Source organism: Myodes glareolus, chromosome 2 (genome assembly GCF_982192425.1).
Source record: "Myodes glareolus chromosome 2, mMyoGla1.1, whole genome shotgun sequence".
In the NCBI taxonomy this organism is placed as follows: Eukaryota; Metazoa; Chordata; class Mammalia; order Rodentia; family Cricetidae; genus Myodes; species Myodes glareolus.
In genome coordinates, this window is record NC_142027.1 from 96,155,103 (window position 1) to 96,175,328 (window position 20,226).

Genomic DNA, 20,226 nt, shown 5'->3' on the forward strand with positions numbered 1-20,226 from the left:
GATATTCTGCTATACTTATAGATCCATGCCTAGCCCAGTTGCCATCAGAAAGGCTTCTTCTAGAAGCTGATAGGAGCATATTCAAAGACTCACAGCCAAACATAAGTCAGAGCTCAGGGAAAGAAGGTGAGGAAGGATTGTAGGAGCCAGAGGGGTCAAAGACACCAGAAGAACACGGCCCACAGAATCAACTAAGCAGGACTTATAGGGACTCACAGAGACTGAAGTAGGAATCGCAGAGCCTGCTTGGGTCAATACTATGTCATTTACATATATGTTGCGATTGTTTAGCTTGGGGTTCTTGTGGGACTCCTAACAGTGGGAGTCGGGGTGTCTCTGACTCTTTTGCATGTTCTTAGGACACTGCTCCTAGTGGGTTGCCTTGTCCAATTGATATAAGGGTTTTATTGCATCTTGTAATGCCGTATTTGGTTGATACCCCTGGGAGACCTTCTTTCTGAAGGGAAATGGAAGTGGTGGATGTAGGGGAGGGGACTAGGAGAAATGGATGAAAGAAAAGCAGCAAACGGGATGTATTTTATGAGAGAAGAATAAATAAAAGCAAAAAAGCAGAGACCAGCATAAATGAGGCAGAATCTTCTGGGAAGTGTTTCCTCGGGGTGAGCACACAGAAGCTGTGATCTAGACAGAGCCAAGGCTGTGTCTGGTGCAGGCAAACTTGGTAATATGTTTTTCAGGTAGTACTTACTGGTCATTGAGACTGGTCAAGCTGGACTCCAGTGGAATCGTTACTGTAGTCCATCACCAGTTCCCCATCTGAGGTGAAAAGGCATTTGTTCACCTCTCCCTGGGGAAAGTCATACAGCAGCTGGCCACTCCTGTAAGCTCAGGCTAAAATTAATGTGAACTTCGACCTAAATTAGAACTGAGGGTGATGAGGAAAAGGGGAAGATAGCCAAGCTGCAACCAGAAGGACCAGCAACAAACAGACTGGATAGACTCCATGTGAAGAAGTTGCCTTTGATTGCGCTCCAATCCCAGTTCTGATTGGGACTCAGATGCGACCTGGGCCACTTCCTACTGTCTGTAAGCCTTGACCCCTCAGACTAGAGATAGAAGGACGGTATCTCAGGAGGTCCTAGTTCCATCCTGAAGGGAGGCAGGAGTAAGGAAAGGACTACACTGGAAGGAGAAAGAAAACACAGGGGAGGTAACATGGACCAAAATCCTGAAAACCACACTTGTGAGTGCCTGTTCTCCAACACAAGCAACTGCCATCTTGGGGCATTCAGCCACACCCCCCGCAAAAATCATCCAGCTGGGCTTGTTGATGGTTTACACCCCCCAAATGGAGGGGTGGAGAGGGCATGGGACTCTTACCTGGGTATCACACTCTTCCCCACAGCCTGTTGAGTACAACTCTGCCTTAACTGGTGAGGGCTATGGAAAAGCCTTCACCCCTTCTGGCAAAGGTTTTTCAGGTACAGGCCTTGCTGTGAGGAGGGAGGGGCCACACACCCCTGTAAGTAACCCCTCACCTAGACTCTGTCAGGGAGCAAAGAAACTCTTTGGTTCTCCAGGGTGAACTTCGGTGGAATCATGCCTTGGTTTATCGCTGGGACCTTAGAAGGAGGGGAGATGTTGCTTATGTCTCCCTAGGAAGGGACTTTAGCAATAACACTGTTTCCCAGGTAATGTGCAGGTTGTGGACTCTCGCTGGGTGAGTTTCCCACTGAGCTCCAGACTCCCCAACTCTGAAGTTCCTGGGCATGCCAGTGAAATATAACATGGGGACAATGAGATAGAGAAGACTCTCTGTGGGTGACAAGATATTTATTGAGTATTGGGCACAGGAGAGAGAGTGGGGGGCGGGCAAAATAGACCTTTATTCCGGCACTTCAGATCCAGGCCCCTGAGGCTTCAGGGAGGATCATGGTCTAGGAACACTGAACAGGTGACACGCTCTTCTCCACAGTGTTCCCTTCATGAGTGACCTGGCAGCTGTATCTGCTGTGAGGTGTCCACTGGTCAGAGGTCAGTGTCAGGTAGCTGCTAGCTGTGTACTTGTTGTTAGTCTGCTTGGAAGGCTGGGTTGTCTCTATACCCTGCGTGACAGGGATTCCATCCACTTTCCAGTTCACCGTCAAAGTGCCTGGGTAGAATTCGCTCACCAGACACACCAGTGTGACCTTGCTGGCCTGGAGATCCTTCAGGGAAGGCAGGAACAGCGTGACCAAGGGGTCAGACTTGGGCTGACCTGTGCAGATAGAGAAGGGGATGAGAGATGTCCCAGGAGAGCCCAAATGACAAGGAAGCACCCTTCTCCTGACAGGAGCTCTGTGACCATTCATGATACCATCAGAGTTCCATCCTAGGACCCTGCTTCCTTCTTCTTTTCAGTCCACTCAAGTCCTCTAGAGAGCAGACAGCCTGGTACCTTATTAAGTGACATGACCCAGACCCAGACCCTTACAATCTCAGTTTCCCCACTAGGCCCAATGCTGACTCTGTTCCTGTCTCCCAGTAGCTAGAGTCTGAATTGGGACCTGACGCTGACCTCCTGTACATCCATCCACTCTGATTCAGCCCCACCACCTTCACTACTTCTTCACTGCTCAGAGACTCCCCTATGAACTGGAATACTCCTTTATTCTGGGAGCTTGGTCCTGGGGAGTAGATATTGAGGTGTGCCTGCTGTCTAAGGGCTCTGGTGCCTGGGCTCCAGACTCCATTCAGTTATGTCACCAAGGATTAGATTCCGTCCGGAAAAACCCTAGGAACTTCTCCAAGGATCTGACACTTTGTGCACAGTGGTTACCTAATCACAGGACCCTGCATTGGCTGTGTTCCTGGGGCTCCATCTCCCAGACTATGATGATAGCAACCCCCTGAGCACCCCAGAAGTCTCTGGTGACTTTTGATTTCATTTGGCACCATTTGCTCCCTCATTCCTCATCTAAGTCTAAGGATATCTAAGAAAGAAGGACAAGAGAAACACCTCGCCAAGTTAGCGACCAGGCCCCAAGCCTGAGAGAGCCCAAGAGCAATTGACAGTCTACATTCTTTTTTCTAGTAAGCATCCCAGGAGGACCAGGTTCTAGTTACCTTGTCACCTTGAGCCTTTGTGTGTCCCTGAAACCTCGTGGCCCAGTCGAAAATTAGAGGCCTGCAGCCTAGACTGAGCCAGAACCGTCTCCCGGCCTCTGTGATCTTCCACCTGGAGTGACCTGAGCTCTAAAGGCTGGGTTCATGGCACCAGCCGTACAGATGGCCCTACTATGTGTGGGTTCATGGCACCAGCCATACAGATGGCCCTACTATGTGTGGGTTCATGGCACCAGCCATACAGATGGCCCTACTGTGTGTGGGTTCATGGCACCAGCCATACAGATGGCCCTACTGTGTGTGGGTTCATGGCACCAGCCATACAGATGGCCCTACTGTGTGTGGGTTCATGGCACCAGCCATACAGGTGGCCCTACTATGTGTGGGTTCATGGCACCAGCCATACAGATGGCCCTACTATGTGTGGGTTCATGGCACCAGCCATACAGATGGCCCTACTATGTGGCCTTCGCAGTTTGGATATGCATCTGGGCCTCATTTCAGATGCTGAGGTCTAGTGGTCTTTAAGGCCTGAAAACCCAGCCTTCAAACCCTGTTAGGGATCTGTCTCTAAAGAGTAGATGAAGTTATTGGGGTCCTTCCTGTGGTTTACCCTAAGACTGCCGCCTCTCCCTTACCCACAGAAAGCAGTATATGTCAGGCTGTAAGCTGAGGAAGGCAGATGGGGAGAACGCCCTCGAGGGAAACCAGACTTTTCTGAGGCAGTCGGATCAGGAGAGCCGCTTACCTAGGACTGTGAGCTGGGTGCCACCTCCAAAGACCAACGATGACTGGGGTTCAGATGAAAACCCATGGGGCCAGCACCTGGGGCCTGTGCCCCGTGGGATGGTCTGGAACAGGAACCTGTTGCGCAAGACAGGCACACGGCCACAGTAAATGAACTACGTCCTTGGCAGAAAGGAGATGAGCAGTAAGTGTCCCACACGTCTTGCTATCCATCTGCCACTTCCATCTCTGAATTTTTCGATATTGATAGCAACACCAGGCCCAAAAGATTCTCAAAAAAAATTCCTGGGTGGTGTCTCTTTACTGATGGGAATGGTGGAACCAAGAAGGTCTGTGTGTGTGTGTGTGTGTGTGTGTGTGTGTGTGTGTGTGTACATGCTCGTGTGCACGTGTGCACGTAGTTTGTTTGTGTTTTAACAAATAAAGCTTGTTTGAAAATCACAGTGCAGAACTAAGCCACTAGAGGCCAGGCAGTGGTGGCACACACGTTTAATCCCAGGACTCAAGAGACGAAGCAGATGGATCTCTGTTAATTCAAGGCCACCCTGGGCTACACAAAATTGATTCAGTCTTTTTAAAAGAGAAACAGAGCTCACACAAAGGTGATCCCAGGACTTGGGATCTCATGCCTTTAATCCCAGCACTAGGAAGTTGAATATAGGAGTGATATGACTGGGCAGAGAGAGGAATAAAAGGCAGGAGGAGACAGGAGCTCAAGGCAGTCTTAGCATGCCGTCTGAGGAATCGGGAAAGGTAAAAAGTGGCTTGCTGAACTGCTACTTGTTTCGTCTGCATGTACTGGCTTTTTGGGATCCTAGTCTGTTTGGATGCTCACCTTCCTAGACCCGGAGGGAGGGGGGAGGAACTTGAATTTCCCATAGGGCAGGAAACCCTGACTGCTCTTAGGACTGGAGAGGGAGGAGGAGAGGGAGTGGGGGGGAGTGGGAGGGTATTGGGAGGAGGGGAGGAAGTGGAAATCTTTGTAAATTAATAATAATAATAATAATAAATAAAATAACTGTTAGCGATAAAAAAAAGAACTTTGGGTGACTGTCCAGGAGGTGGGATGTCTCTGTCAATTCTAGAGTTTTCAAAGTTGTTTACAATGAACTTTCTGTTTACTTGGGTAATATTATATCCTTCTGGGGTCTTTGATGGAGTTGAATAAAATATAGTTATAATTATGGTTTTCATTAGTTATGATAAAAGATAAAGTAATATAAATATTGTAACTGTAATTCTTGCTTGACAACTGCTTTGTTACATATAATTTTCTGTGTTAAAGTTAAAATCTTCCTTTTTATTTAAACAGAAAAGAGGAGGTGATGTGAGATTCCCCTCTGTATGCTATGAATACCATTGGTTAATAAAGAAACTGCTTTGAGTCTATAGCAAAGCAGGGAAGAATATAGGTAGTAGGGAAAACTAAACTGAATTCTGGAAGAAAGAAGGCAGAGTCAGCAGAAGCCATGTAGCACCGCCAGAGACAGACCCCAGATGGAACTTTACCCGGTAAGTCACAGCCACGTGGAAATACACAGATTAATAGAGATGGGTTAGTTTAGAATATAAGAGTTAGCCAAAAATATGCCTAAGCTATTGGCCAAACAGTATTGCAAATAATATGGTTTCTGGGTGATTATTTCGGGAGTCTGGGCAGCCTCCTCGTACAACAAATACCCAAACTCATTGTGTCCAGATGAGAATGACCCTGACTCCATCAGTTCTTTCTATCTTTGAAACAACCATGACTCTTCTTCTACCTTATAAATCACTGCTACTATAAGGAGTAATTAGGTTTTTATGATGCAGAATAATGCTTTTGCTTCAAATCCCTATTGCTTTAAAATTATAAGAACATAAAACAATTAAGCAAATATAAATGCAAAAATTGTGATAAGATAAACGTAACAAGTCAGACACGGTGGCATGTGCTGGCAATGCCAGTGTATGGGATTAGGAGACGGGAGGATCAGGAGTTTAACGTCAGCCTAGACTATGTAGGAAGACAGTGTATTTTCCCATTTACGTCATCTCTACCTGCTCTGGTGTGGATATACGCTCATACTGTTGTGGACCCTTCCCCAATCATACAGTTTTTCTGTACTCATTACACAATAACTTCTCATTCCCCTCCACCTGCCTCTTGTCACATTGACTGTGCCCTTGCTATGAATCTACACTTGTGAGGTACTCTACATGAGTGGAATCACTATTGGTCCTTTGGGGTCAGGCTTATTTCACTAAACACAATGTCTTCAAGTTTCTTCCACATTGTATATGATTTCTAAATTTTGTTCTTTATTAACTGATACAAGATAGATTTCAAAGTAAATAACAATTGCAACCTACTATCACCTACTAAAAGTCATTCAAAATTTATTTCTCAAAAACAAAGAAAGTGATTCCTACAGCATGGCTAGGAGACATTTACTTGGCCAGAGGATATGCTGGCTAGTATTATATCAACTTGATCCAAGCTACAGCTTGGTGCAACTCAGAGCAGACCATCTTATTATCTGAGACAGGGTCTTGTACTGAACCTGGAGGCCAGGGATTCAGCTAGACTAGCTGCCCAGTGAGCCACAGGGCTCCCCCAAACTTCCCTGTGCTAGCATTAGCAACATTGGAGAGGAGGGAGCATCAACTGAAAAAATGCCTCCTTAAGATCTGGCTGTAGGAAAGCCTTTGAGGCATTTTCTTAATTAATTAGTGATTGATGTGGGAGGATCCAGCCCATAGTGGGTGGGGCCAACCCTGAGGAGGCCATCCTGGGTTCTATAAGAAAGAAAACTGCTGGGTGGTGGTGGCACAAGTCTTTAATCCCAGCACTTGGGAGGCAGAGGCAATCAGATCTCTGTGAGTTCAAGAACAGCCTGGTCTACAAGAGCTAGTTCCAGAACAGGCTCCAAAGCTACAGAGAAACCCTGTCTCAAAAACAATGGGTGGGGGAGGAGCTGGAGAGATGGCTCAGCAAGTAAGAGCACTGCCTGTTCTTCCAAAGGTCCTGAGTTCAATTCCCAGCAAACACATGGTGGCTCACTGCCATCAGTAATGAGATCTGGTGCCCTCTTCTGGCCTGCAGGCACACTATATATAATAAATAAATAAATCCTTTTTAAAATGTGGACGCTGGAGAAATCACTCAGTAGTTAAGAGCACTGACTGCTCTTCCAGAGGACATGGGTTCAATCCCAAGCACTCACATGGCAGCTCACAGGTACAGCTGTCTGTAACTCCAGTTCCAGGGGACCTGACACCTTCACATCAATGTACATACAGTAAAGTTTAAAACGAAATAACTGGTGAAGGAAGGATGAGCATGCCATGAAGAGCAAGACAGTGAGAAGCATTCCTCTGTGGCCTCTGCACCAGCTCCCGGCTCTAGTTTCCCACTCTGTCTGAGCTCCCGTCCTGGTTTCCTTTAGTGATGAATTGCGATGTGAAAGCACAAGAACTTTCCTACCCGAGTTGCTTTGGCCGTTGTGTTTATCACAGAGGTCTTTGCCAGATTCTTCAGGAATGGTCACTGGTTGTGCTGTTGTGCCACATATGAATTTCAAGATGTTCGTCTGTTTGCTTTATTTGTGTGTTGAAACAGGGTCTCACACTATATCCCTGGATGACTTGGAAATCACTAAATAGACCAGCCTGGTTTCAAACTCACAGATATCTGCCTGCCTCTGCCTCCCAAGTGCTGGGATAAAAGGTGTGCACTACCACACCCAGTTTTATTCTTTTCTATTTATGTGAGGGAAAAAAAGGTGATTGAATCTTGATAGGGGTTACATTGAGTCTAGTCACTCTGGATAGTATAAACATTCATGACTGACCTGCTGGCAAAGGCGCCATAACAGTTCAAAGTGAGAATTACCATTCAACAAATGGCTCAGACAAAGGGACAGTCACTTCCCTGCCTCATGCCACACACATGAGCTGATCAGAGATCTCAGAATAAGAGCTACAACTTAAATGATGGGGTTATATGAAAATGAACGTGAAATCTGTTTACAAAAGAAATGTTTAGGACTCTTCCCCAAAGCTGCATACCACCTACTTTGAACATAGCCATAAAGGAAAATGACAATAAATCTGAACTAGGGGGTGTCATGTCCAATTGAAGTCAATTACCACACTGGAACTGAAAGTTAAGTGAACGCCTACACCTTGAAAGCTGAAATTCTTTAAGGCCTCTTTTCTCTTTTAGTGTCCCCAAATACTAGAAGCTAGTTTTTAATCTTCCAGGAAAACGGCGGTAAGATCTAAGTCAAGGAAAAATACCTAATGATGTTGAAGCATCTTGCCAAATTGTCCAGCCAAGATCACAGTGTAGTGAGGACCACAGTCTACCATCACCAGTGTTACAGTGTCCTCTGCACAATGTCCCGTTCTCAAGTAAAGAACAGACAACACTGTCACATGCCGGAAGAGGCTTCCAATGGGAAAGAGCAGTTTTCCACATCAGCATTGAGTTTTTTCCACAGAAGAAGGACTACAGGCTTGTGTTGTTCTTGTATCATTTTGATAGCTTGTGTTTTAAATGTGTTGGGACAAAGTATTTCTGATGCATACCTTCAACTATAGCACCTACTATGATGACCTCCACCCTGTCACAAGTAAAGATTTCCTTACCTGAAACTCTTAAATATTTCAGATTTGGGGATTTTTTTTGCACATATCTGATCTGTGAGGAATGAGCCCCAACTCTAAACAAAGCAGTATTTATATTTGCTATGCACACCATACAATAGTCTGGAAGTGTTTTTATATAGCAGTCCCAGTGTGCCTGCATTTTGACTATGAGGTCATTATACAGCATTCCCAGTGTGCATATATCTTGACTATGAGACCATAATACGACATTCCCAGTATGCTTGCATTTTGGCCATAAGGCCAATTACACAATTCTCCACGAGCAGAGCTAGGTTTGCACTCGTGAAGCTTGGGAGTTTGGAACATTTTTGAGTAGATATGTTCAACCTATATGAAGAGTAGTTTTATAATTTTGCTTTTATTTCTTCCATTTTCTTGATCATTTCTAATGTTTTTAATTATGACTTATTAAAAAATTTAATGTTTCATTAATTTTTTTTCTTTAGCTATGATTATTAAAAGTGGGATCCCGTTCAGTAATCAAAGAACAAAATATTGATAAAACAACTTGGATAAATCACAAAAGTATCATACTGAGCTAAAGAGTACAAGTTCAAAGATTATATACACTGAGATTCCTCATCTTTAAAAAAAGGAAATAACTAGTGATCCCTTCACTCCCTGATGAACATCCAATAAATCAGGCCAAATGAAAAATACAGTGCTTCCCTCTGCAGAACACAGCCATGGTGCAACTCAGAGCAGACCATCTTATTATCTGAGACAGGGTCTTGTACTGAACCTGGGAGCCCAGGGATTCAGCTAGACTAGCTGCCCAGTGAGCCATGGGGCTCACCCAAACTTCCCTGTGCTAGCATTAGCAGCAAGGCCTATCACTTCCCATTGTTTCCATGCGTGCCGACTCAGGTCCTCATGTTTGAGGGGCAAGGTCTTCTGGACCGAGCCATCTCTGTGGCTCCAGTTTCTACTCTCCCCACCCAAGACTTCCATAATATTTAGTGTCCTATTTGATAATTCTCTAAGAATAAATTTCTAGAACTACAACTACTTGACAAAGATGAACACACACAGTTAATTCTAAATGAATTAAGACCGTGGGACACTAAAATGATCTTGGGCCACGGCCTTAATCGCAGCTATTCCAGACAGTGTAGGATGGAAGATGGCAAGTTCAAATCATGCCTAGGCCACAGAGAGTAATATCAGCCTGGGCAACCTAGCAAGACCTTTTCGAAAAATGAAAAAAAGAGATGGGCTAAGGGTGTGGTTCATTGATAGAAAACTGACCCCACCATGAGCAAGGTTTAAACTTAATTTAAACCATCATCTGCCCAGAGCCCTCCTCCCAGGCAGATCCTCCCTTCTCACACCTCTGGCCTCAAGGGCCACCTTCCTTCCTAGTCACCCATTCCAGTCCATGGGCCCAAATATTCACCTACAAGCAAGTGCCTTACCTGCCTGGCAGGGCCCACAGACTAGGTCTGCTGCTTTTCATTGAAGCTCCAGGGCCTGTGGCTCTGCTCCTTCGTGCTGAGCTTGGAGAAAGTACACCACCTACTAGGCCCACCAACAGCAACAGGAGGAGAACTTTGCACTGCCTGGGGATGGTACCCAGTGACTGTCCTGTTCTGAGTTCCATTATCCCTAATGTTCACAGTTAACTCTGGCCCCACTTGCAGGGTAGGTTTCCTGGCAAAAAAGGCTTGCTCCTCCACTGATGGCCAGGAGCTGTGCCAGCGCAAATGGCTCTGTGTAGCCAAACCCCAGGTTGTCTCTTGTTTCCACCAGCAGCAGGCACCCTCTAGTGCCCATGGTCCTCTTCTGCGGAAGCCTCTCCCAGAGGGACATCTGAAAACTACCCTGTTGCGGTTGGAATGTAAGCTCACACCTGCCTGTCTAACCCCATCCTTGGAGCTCTGGGGGGATCTGCCTAACTGATATCCAGTTCCCCAAGGGCCCCTGGGTCTGTAGAGCAAGTCCCCAGAGCTTAGAGAGGCCACAGAGAGCAGCTAAACACCTGCCTAACAAAACAAGAGTCTCTAGAGGCTTAATGCCAAGGAGGTGCGGTTGTAGCTAATGCAGGGTCACGGGTGTCCTGAAAGCAAGGTTTGAATTTAGCAAAAAAACCGTTGTTGTTGTGATCCAGGAATTATGAGATAGTATTTAGAATGGTGTTTATTGCACCATGCTCAGCACCCATAGGTCTTTATAGATAACACTCTGTATCTGTAAAAGTATAACTGATAAGCATTAGCTGCTCATGGTGGCACCTGTCTGCAATTCAACACTGGGGAGGCTGAAACAGGAGGATGGTGAGTTAAAGGTCATCCTGAGACATAACAAGATCCTGTTGCAAAGAAAGAGACAAAACAGAGAAAATAATGAATTGTACAGTAGTATATTCCATGCTCATTGGATACACACCTTATGTGTGCAGTGTGAAATAGCTTGAACTCTTGTTTTCTGTATGATCAGATCATGTTAAGTCTACCCTCGTCACCATTTTTCAATGACATGTTAACTTCCTATGGCATGGCAGAACTTCAGAACTCATTTGTACGACCTTCGCCCAAAGCCCATAGGCTTCTTCGCCAGCTGTGGGAGCTCTTGCTTGGCCAGGCAAGGCTCTCCCATCATCTGTCCAGCCACACTGTGGGATTCTGTAACAAGCAGGTATCTTGCTTGTCCCACAGAGATTATGAGGGCCATAGTGAGCCCAGACACCGTGAACTCATGAGATTCTGCTTGGATCCCTGTGTCCTCAAAAACTGACTGCAGACCCTGAGAGACAAGTACTACATCTTGGAGTGCGTCCGGTCCATCCAGACAAGGATAAAGTACCAGAAAATAGAGTGTGAGTTCCCTAATAGATGTGAAGTACAGGGCTGCTTCTGGTGCAGCCTAGCTTCTCCTCACTTGAGGCACATGGCACTGCCTACTTTGGGCTCTTTATAACTTAAACATTGAAGGAAGAATCCAAAAGAATATTACTATGTTGTTCTACCCCAGAAACTCCACATCCCTGGATTCGTGGGTGCCCCCTTGGAGCAATGCCAGATCTCCAGTCCTTCCCAACTATCTTCTGAGTCCTGGTCCTACCATGGCCTCTGGGCAAGAAGCAGCCGCAAACCACAGCTTCCTGCAGTTATCCAGATGTAGCCATCAGACCGCGCCCTCGCTTAACACTCAAGATGCCTGACTCCTCTATTCAGGTAGAAAACTGTCTCCTCTTCAGGTACTTTAGCCCTGCTTTGGGACCAAAACATGCCCCCTTTTCTCTAGCTCCTGCCCATCTCTCCCCTCAAGGGTCCAGAGAGGCTGCCTGCCACCATTGCACACCCACCTACACAGACTAATTTTAGGACAGCTACAGAACTGCTTTTTCCAGATCACACTTGCTGATGCTCTAAAAGCCTCCTGGCTTTCAGAATCCCTGACCTGTTCTGTGGCTCCCAACACCCGCTCTGGGGTGGCTTCTGTGATTTTTGGAGGGCGCAAACCACTCTCCAAAGCCCAGAGGTTTCAAGGCTTCCTTGTACATGAGAATGATAATGTAGCAACCCCTGGCAAGTATTGAGGCCAGTGTGGTGAAGTCTATGTGTTTCTGTGGCTGAGCCACAGAGCCCAGGGACTTGGTCAAACATTAATCTTGATGTTTTGTGAATTATTTTGGTGAAATTAATATTTAAATCATGGACTTCAAATAATATAGATTTCCTTTTGTGATATGGATAGCTTCATCTAGCTCACTGGAGTACAAAGATGGAAATTCTCTGAACAAGAGAAAATTTTGCCGGCTGATAACTTTGAACATGAACAGCAACTCCTCGCTGGGCTTCCAGTCCGACAGCCCCCTTCAGATTCTGAACTTGCCATCTTCGAGCTGTGGACAACAATTCCTGAAAATCTTAATCTCTCTGCATCACGCACACACACACACACACACACACACACACACACACACACACACACACATTTTTTCTCTATGCTATTAATAAATCAGCTATGTTATCTGATATCCATGGAGTGTTCACTACAGTCTCTCATAGATGGGCTCATTGAAATGCAGAGGTCTGTACTGGTACACTTGCTGCCCAAGCCAGGAAAGAATAGAGGGCCTAAAGTCCAAAAACACTAAGCCTTTTATGAGTCATGAATATCTTTGAAAATATGAGGAAAGCCACAGAAAACCTTTCAGAAAAATAATGTATGCTTCTGACCCCTGGGGCTTCATAGTTAACTACATGTGTTAGAATTGAAACATGGGGTGAATGGGAAATGTCCACATTCATTACAGCTTCTCTGGTGCACTGAACCCCAAACATGATGGCACTCAGTGGCTTCAGGATTCACAGAGTTCAGTCCAGACAGGCGTTTCTAATCAGGATACATGAGATATAAAGTATAGTCAAGGCTCTCTTGATGAAGAGAATCACAGAAAGATCAAGTTCCAGATAAAAGACAAATCTAGTCACTAATTCTGGTGCCCCTGCCCCCCAGCAGAGGCCGACTAGAGCCATGGATACGAATCTGCAGAACTTACAGTGACCTGGGCATACTGGCCCTTTGGTCAGTGAATGAGGTGAACACCCACAGATAACCAACTCTGCCCTCCTCCCCTGCCCTGCCAACACTTCCTGGAAGAGATAAACCAAAACCCACAGCGACTGAAAATGCCAAAGCTGGGACTGGCCTGAGCAGAGCTAACAGCACAATTCTGAAAGGACTGCCCTTAAAGGAGACGCCTGGGTTGCACGTGCTAAAGAAGATTTCCATCACAGGCCAGTTAGAACTCTTCAGAACATCTATGTCAGAAAAGGACACACACGGGTGCCATGTGTGAGCGTAGAAAAAAAGCAACTCCCTCTCCCTGACACCCACTCTCTATGGTGTGGATGTAGTTTGCCCTCTAAAAGTTCATGTGCTCAAAGCTTTGTCCCCAGCATGACAATCCTGAAGATTGTGGGACCTTTAAAAGGTAGGGTGTGGGGGCTGGGGAGATGTCTCAGAGGTTAAAGTGCTTGTCACACAAGGGAGAGGTCTGCAGTCTGAACCCCCAGAGCCACATAAATGCCCATCTACACTCCCAGCACTCTGAAGATAGAAAGTGAAGATTCCTTGGAGCAAGCTGGCTAGCTAGACCAGCTGAATTGCTGAGATCTGGGTTCAACTTCCAACGTCTATATACAACACACAGACATCAAACACACACACACACACACATACACACACACACACTAACATGTGTACACAATACACATTCAAACAGAGGTAGAGTCTATTAGAAGGTAATTAGGTAATTGGGGCATTCACCTATGGAATGGTTTAGTAGAACCATACCAGACGATTGTATGGAGATCGTAATACTTGCAAGGCCAATGGTCTTACAGCATTTAAAGGGGCAAGGTCCCAATATCAGCACAAGGATGTTAGGCTTATAGAGCCACGAGTTCTAATGTCTGAGATCTGTGCAGGGATTTAAAACTGCTAGGCCCAAAGACTCTGATGCCTGAGGTTACCTGGGATGATAACATTTGTACAGCCTACCTATTTTTACCATTTAGTGATATTACCCACTTATGGAAATAAAAATTACTAGAGACCGGCATTTAAAAAGCTTTCCTTGCCCAACCAAAAGTCCTATCCACATAGAACAAGAGTCCTCAACCAGCTGGTTACTGACCATTGTCTTGCTCCCAGTAATACTCTTTGATTTAGAACATAACTGCCTAGAACTTCTCAACGCAGGAGACACAGCTCACCCACTGTCTTTCCCTAAGGAGTTTACTTAAGCCAAGTATGCCACACTATCTCCTCTCCCGAGCCTGGCTCTACTCCCACAGCAGCTCCTGCGCTGACCCAGTCTGAAGTTGGAATCAATATAAGACCAAGAAAGGAAGTTCACAAAAAACAAACACTATGAAATACCAAGATACTATGTTCCCTCCCTCGCCAAACCCACCCTTTAGTACTATAGAAATGTTCTCCAAAGAGAATTACTTAGATAAACCTCAGCACACATAAATTAAGAGAACAATCATAAACTTGAACAAAGAATCTAAAAAGATTAAAGAAGACATAAAAAAAACCTCAATTAACTTAAATGGATAACAAAAAGTACCTAAGGTATGTCTATAGGTGAATAAAATGATGAAGATAATTCAAGACTCAAAAGCTTACTTAAAGAGATAGAAATATTGAGAGCTCAAGTTGAAACAAAAATGGAACTGAAAACTCAATAACACAATCAGAAAGCTGAAGGGGAAGCCTTATAAGTATGATCAAGTAGAAGTAGAAGACAAAATATGTGAACTTTAAGGTAATGTGGAGGAATTAGACCACACAAGCAAAGAATATAAAAACAATACTTTAAACACATGAAGGAAACTTGTGGGAATTGTAAGATACCATAAAAATACCAAATATTCAGATTATAGATGAAGGAGAAGAATACAAAGTCAATGGCATAGATCAGATCTTCAACAGGATTACACAAGAAAAACTCCCTAAATTAAGGGGGAACATACACATACAGATACAAGAAGTACCTAGAATACTAAAAGACGGGATCAGAAAAGAAACTCCCCTTATCAATCAGGGTTCTCTAAAGGAACAGAACTGGTAGATGAACTTCTATGTAAGGGAACTTTATTAGAGTGTGGAGGACCGCAACCACATACTCCATTACAAGATGGCGCTGGCATCCCATTTCACCGCCAGGTGAACGCACATGTGCTTGGTAACTTTCCACTGCTGCGTCCCTGCCTACTTCTGAGGCATCATCTGGGATAATGGGCAGCGGACCAATCCAAGAGTGACACGTCCGAAGTGAGGACTGTTTCCTTTATAAGGGCTGGGTTCCCCTCGTCCTGGGTCTCTGCCATGTAAGCTTATGCTCTCTCTCTCTCTCTCTCAAGAAGCATTAAAGTTTTTCTGCAGAAGGATCCTAAAGTGTCCCATGTCGTTCTTGCAGGCGAGATGGTAGCGCGGGATATCTGGTGCTGAAGCCCGGGACGCCGGGAGACCCTGACCACTACTCGCACCATCGGAGACCCCTTGGACACAAGGAGGATTCAGAACTGCAGGTCTGCATGCTCAGAGAGGTATGACTATTCCTGGACTTTTCAATGTTGGGCTTGACTTGTCTCCACCTTGGAAAAGTTTCGTAGAGGCCTTGGTACTTCTTAGCAGTTCTCTATCACTTTGAAAGTGCTTAGAAGATGAATCCTGCCAGGCAGTTGTTGCAGAAGGACGAAATGTATTGGAGGAAGTCCGGGATAGCATATCAGAAACTGAGTGCAGTGAGAGGTTGGGCGTGCGCGCAAGAAAAGGACAGTGCCAAATAAGGAAAAAGGACCCCCCGGTGGTTCTAAGAAAATGAGAATAGGGGAGAAGACTGATCTACAAGGTCAAAAGCTTTCTGATACCAACAATAAGAAAAAAGGACAGATATATGTTATGTTGTTTGTGTTGTCTCTTGTGTACTGGACAGGAGAAAGATATTTGAATTTAGGAACTGCTAAGGATATAATGTTTTGGAAAAGAGGTTCTGTTTTCGTCTCTACAGAAAATGAGAGCCTAAGGGTGTACTTGAGATTTATGTGGTTTGAATCACCGAGACCTCCTGAAATGTTGTAGTGTATACCCCTAAAATGCAACGTCCCAATTCAACAGGAAGTAGCCAGAGAGACTAACGACGCCCAAATTCCCTAAAAGATTAAATGAGGTCCTTTCAGTGGTTGCAGAGCAGCAAGCCTGCTTCTCTGAGTTCTGCTTTACTCCGTGCACCAGTTTGGACTCGGAATGAATGCAGCTGCGGCTGGAGGGCGGCTGGAGCGGAGCTTTGCTGGGTGGCTATGGTGGGGGGCACGTTGCGCCGGCTCAGTCAGTGCCTGGCCTGGAGGGTGTCACAGCAGTACCGAGAATGAGAGCGGTGCCACAAGCTGCCAGGCCAGAAGGCTTGCAGTGTGCCTGAAACTGTGAGGGGCTCTGAGGCTGGAGTGGCTTCTGCTCCGCTTGGCTGAGCTGAGCTGTGCTGACTTTTCAGACAGGACTGGTCGTAATTATCATAATAAAAGCGTGCCAACATGGTTACCCGTATCCTAGGTAACAAAGGTGGACCAATAGCCTGGGGCAACGGGCAGGGCAAACAATGCTGGCTACTAGCCCTTGAGATTTTCCATCTGAATAAGGAGCTGAAGAGATAGCTTAGGGGTTAAGAATGCTGACTGCTCTTCCAAGGGTCGTGAGTTCAATTCCCCAGTGACCACATGGCAGCTCACAACTAATGTTTCAGGATCTACAGGGAGGTAGATGCGAAAAGCCCTTGGATTTTTAAGGTGATAGGGTCATTGGCTAAATCTGTGACTGTGGCACATGTTGAGAGTCTACTAATTATCCCATCTGCTCTGTGAGCCCGGGGCTGGCAGCGAGGCTTCCCTGAAGGGGCAATGTCCAACGAGGTTTGCCTGCCAAGTGCAGCCTAGGGGAAAAAAGCCCATAGTTTCCAACACACCTCTGGTAGACTTCTTGATGCAGCTGGAGAATTGCGCCCCTGCGATCCCAGATGCAGTGACTGATTATTAAGCAATTGTCTAGTTATCTTCTAGGTAATTGGACTGGAAAACTTGATGAGAAAGTAACAAGGATGACCCTCTAAACAATGACAAGGGCATGGCCTATACCGATACCAGTTCTTGTTAAAAACAAAAAAAGGGGGAATAATAAAGGAGTTGCCCCCGACGCCAAGAGTGGCCATTGCCATGGCTCTGTTCACTATAATTTTTTTTTAAATTTGGATGATAATGGCCAAAATGCTGCAACACGACATTGTTCGGATCCGCAGCGGCCCAAGGATTTGGTTAAATGGAAAGATGTGTTTTCTAATAAATGGAAAGGCCCGGATCCCATTCTATTGAGATCCAGGGGAGCTGTTTGTGTGTTCCCACAGGATCAAGAAAACCCATTCTGAGTGCCAGAGAGACTGACCCGAACGGTGAAAAGTGACCCACAACATGCGGACTCGCCTGAAGATTTGGCTTCTGTTCCTCCTGCCATTTTGCGGATGGATGACAACGGTTATGATGGAGCAGTGATGGGGGATACTCTCAGCCTTCCCGAAGCCGACACCAGTCAGCCATAGAATGGTGGTGTTTCCTCGGTTTTTTATAACCAATAAGACTCTGGGGCTCCCCTACCTTCCTAGAGATGATTTATAAGCTTAGCCGAAGGATTCCAGTCCTGGGTCGTGTCCTTCATCTCCTACTTTAAAGAATGGGTTGGGGTGGAAATGTTTGGAGCAGCCCTATGCTGTGGAATAGTGTTTCTCCTCTGAATGGTCTGCTGATTCAAATCCCAAAGTCATAGGGACAAAGTAGTTATTGCACAAGCTCTGGCTGCCCTAGAACAGGGGGCCTCTACTGATATGTGGTTATCTATGTTGAACCAGTAAGGTTTATGCCAACCAGCTCCTGCACCCCTAGGACAGTGGTCCATGGCACAGGGTGGAGTGCTTGGCTTAGCTAGCCCTGAAGGTTGTCGAGCTGAAGAGCATCGCACAGAGAGTGGCCCTCTCTGAGAGATATGTCACCCTGCATAAGGGTTTCCTGCTGCATATTCCCTTTCCCAGAAAAATGGCAGAGGGCAGGCCGGATAAGTTCCAGGTGTCATGAACCTAGGGGCAGATTCCGTGCAAGCCCATCATAATGTTTCCACTTTGGGAAGTGCGACCTCTATCTTTGCCTTCTGAGGGAGTTGCCTTTCTGCAAAGAAGTAAAAAAGGGGGAGATGTGGAGGACCGCAACCACATACTCCATTACAAGATGGCGCTGGCATCCCATTTCACCGCCAGGTGAACGCACATGTGCTTGGTAACTTTCCACTGCTGCGTCCCTGCCTACTTCCGAGGCATCATCTGGGATAATGGGCAGCGGACCAATCCAAGAGTGACACATCCGAAGTGAGGACTGTTTCCTTTATAAGGGCTGGGTTCCCCTCGTCCTGGGTCTCTGCCATGTAAGCTTATGCTCTCTCTCTCTCAAGAAGCATTAAAGTTTTTCTGCAGAAGGATCCTAAAGTGTCCCGTGTTGTTCTTGCGGGCGAGACAGTAGCGCAGGACATTAGAGGGCTTACACGCTGTAGTCCATCTGTCACTATCTCCCAAGAACCCAATAGCTCTTCATTCCACGAGGCTGGATACCTCAGTTTTTCATCAGCATACATCAAAATCCTGAAGAACTAGGCTAGAATACCAGTGAAGGAATCCTTCTGTAGCAAGATAAAATGTCAGGGAGAGTGAAAGCCAACAGGCAAAAAGCAAAAGCTTTCTTCTTCCATGTCCTTTATATGGACCCAAGTGTGGCCTAGGTTTAGGGGGGTCTTCTGACCTCATATGATCCAGATTTAAGGTTGGCCTTCCAACCTCAAATGATCCAATCAGGAAAAATCCCCGACAGGTGTGCTTCGTTGCTTGCGTTTGTCGTAAATTACAGATGTAGTCAAGGTGACAACCATGAATAGCCATCAATTCCCTACAATATCGTACAGTTACAACGCTAGATATAAATAATAAAGAGAGGGTACCAAAAGCTGCAAGAGAAACAGCGCAAGTCACATACAAGGGACACCTATTGGGATTACAGATGATTTCTAAGTGGAAACTTTAAAAGACAGCAGGGCCTAGAACAATATACTTCAAGTTCAAAAAGACCATGGATGACAACCTAGATGATTACCAGCAAAGCTACCTACTATAGTTGAATGAGAAAGAAAAATGTTACATAATATACACAGGCTAAAAGAATTCATGTCCATCAAATCAGACTTAAAGAAAATACTGGAAGCAATACTCAGTGTGAAGAAAGGAATAAGCAAAGCTCATAGGCAACCATCATCAGAGAAGCCTCTTCCTGCAGCAAATGGGATCAAAAAGAGACCCGCACCACAACCAGAAAGCATGCAGAGTGAGACCTTGAAACTCTAAGCCCTAATGAGATTTCTCCATCAAATCCCTCCACTCAGGGCTCATGGCGGTCCCAAAAACAGAGTACAGACCCCCTCTGGTTCCCTAAACGTTTCTGGCCATCCAGTAAGGTGTTTCCCCAGCTACTGGTTTTCTTTATTTACCCCATCCCATTTTGTCCCCAAGCACTCCTTTTCATCTGTGGGGTCCTTAGATCCATCAGCACAGCCTGCTTCAGGGTGGAGGGGATCTGAGAGCCAACTCCAGTTCTGAGGGGACCTAAGAGAGAGCAGACCAGAAAAATCCCCCAAGTACAGAGTTAGCCACAGCAAAGATTGGAACAAGACACCAAGACTCTCCTGCTGCAGACACTAAGAGACCATGGATGCAAGCCCAGACTACTATACCCAGCAAAGCTTTCTTTCACCATCGATTGAGAAAATAAGATATTCCAGGACAAAAACAGATTTAAACAATACATACCCACAAACCCAGCCTTAAAGAAAGTACTAGAAGGAAAACCACAACCCAAGGAAGCCAACAACACCCACAATAACACAGACATCTGACAACCCTCCAACAGCACAACTAAAAGAAGGGAAACACACAAACACTACCACCAAAAAAATAACCGGAGTTAACAACCACTGGTCATTAATATCACTTAATATCAATGTACTCAATTCGCCTATAAAAAGGCACAGGTTAAGAGAATGGATACAAAAACAGGATCCAACATTCTGCTGTTTATAAGGAACACACCTCAAACTCAAAGACAGACACTACCTCAGAGAAAAAGGTTAGGAAAGTTTTCCGATCAAATGGACCTAAGAAACAAG

At 45.7% G+C, this 20,226-nt stretch overlaps 1 protein-coding gene across 1 annotated transcript; it reads right to left on the bottom strand.

Annotated features, from left to right (window-relative positions):
- Window positions 1-1,777: 1,777 nt before the first annotated feature.
- Igll5 (immunoglobulin lambda like polypeptide 5) lies at window positions 1,778-10,174 on the bottom strand. Its single transcript, XM_048452269.3, has 3 exons — window positions 9,882-10,174; window positions 3,815-3,930; window positions 1,778-2,218 (listed from the first exon to the last, which is right to left on the bottom strand). Exons 1-3 carry the CDS (start codon window positions 10,064-10,066, stop codon window positions 1,899-1,901), a joined length of 621 nt encoding a protein of 206 aa, XP_048308226.2. The 5' UTR covers window positions 10,067-10,174; the 3' UTR covers window positions 1,778-1,898.
- Between the last annotated feature and the right edge of the window lie 10,052 nt (window positions 10,175-20,226).

What these genes read in the sequence shown, in the direction of transcription:
- Igll5 (XM_048452269.3), bottom strand. Translation starts at nt 10,066, where the DNA reads ATGGAACTCAGAACAGGACAGTCACTGGGTACCATCCCCAGGCAGTGC. An exon ending in CTGTGGGCCCTGCCAGGCAG is followed by an intron (nt 3,931 to 9,881) that starts GTAAGGCACTTG and finishes CTTGCGCAACAG; the next exon opens with GTTCCTGTTCCAGACCATCC. An exon ending in CACCCAGCTCACAGTCCTAG is followed by an intron (nt 2,219 to 3,814) that starts GTAAGCGGCTCT and finishes CTATCTGCACAG; the next exon opens with GTCAGCCCAAGTCTGACCCC.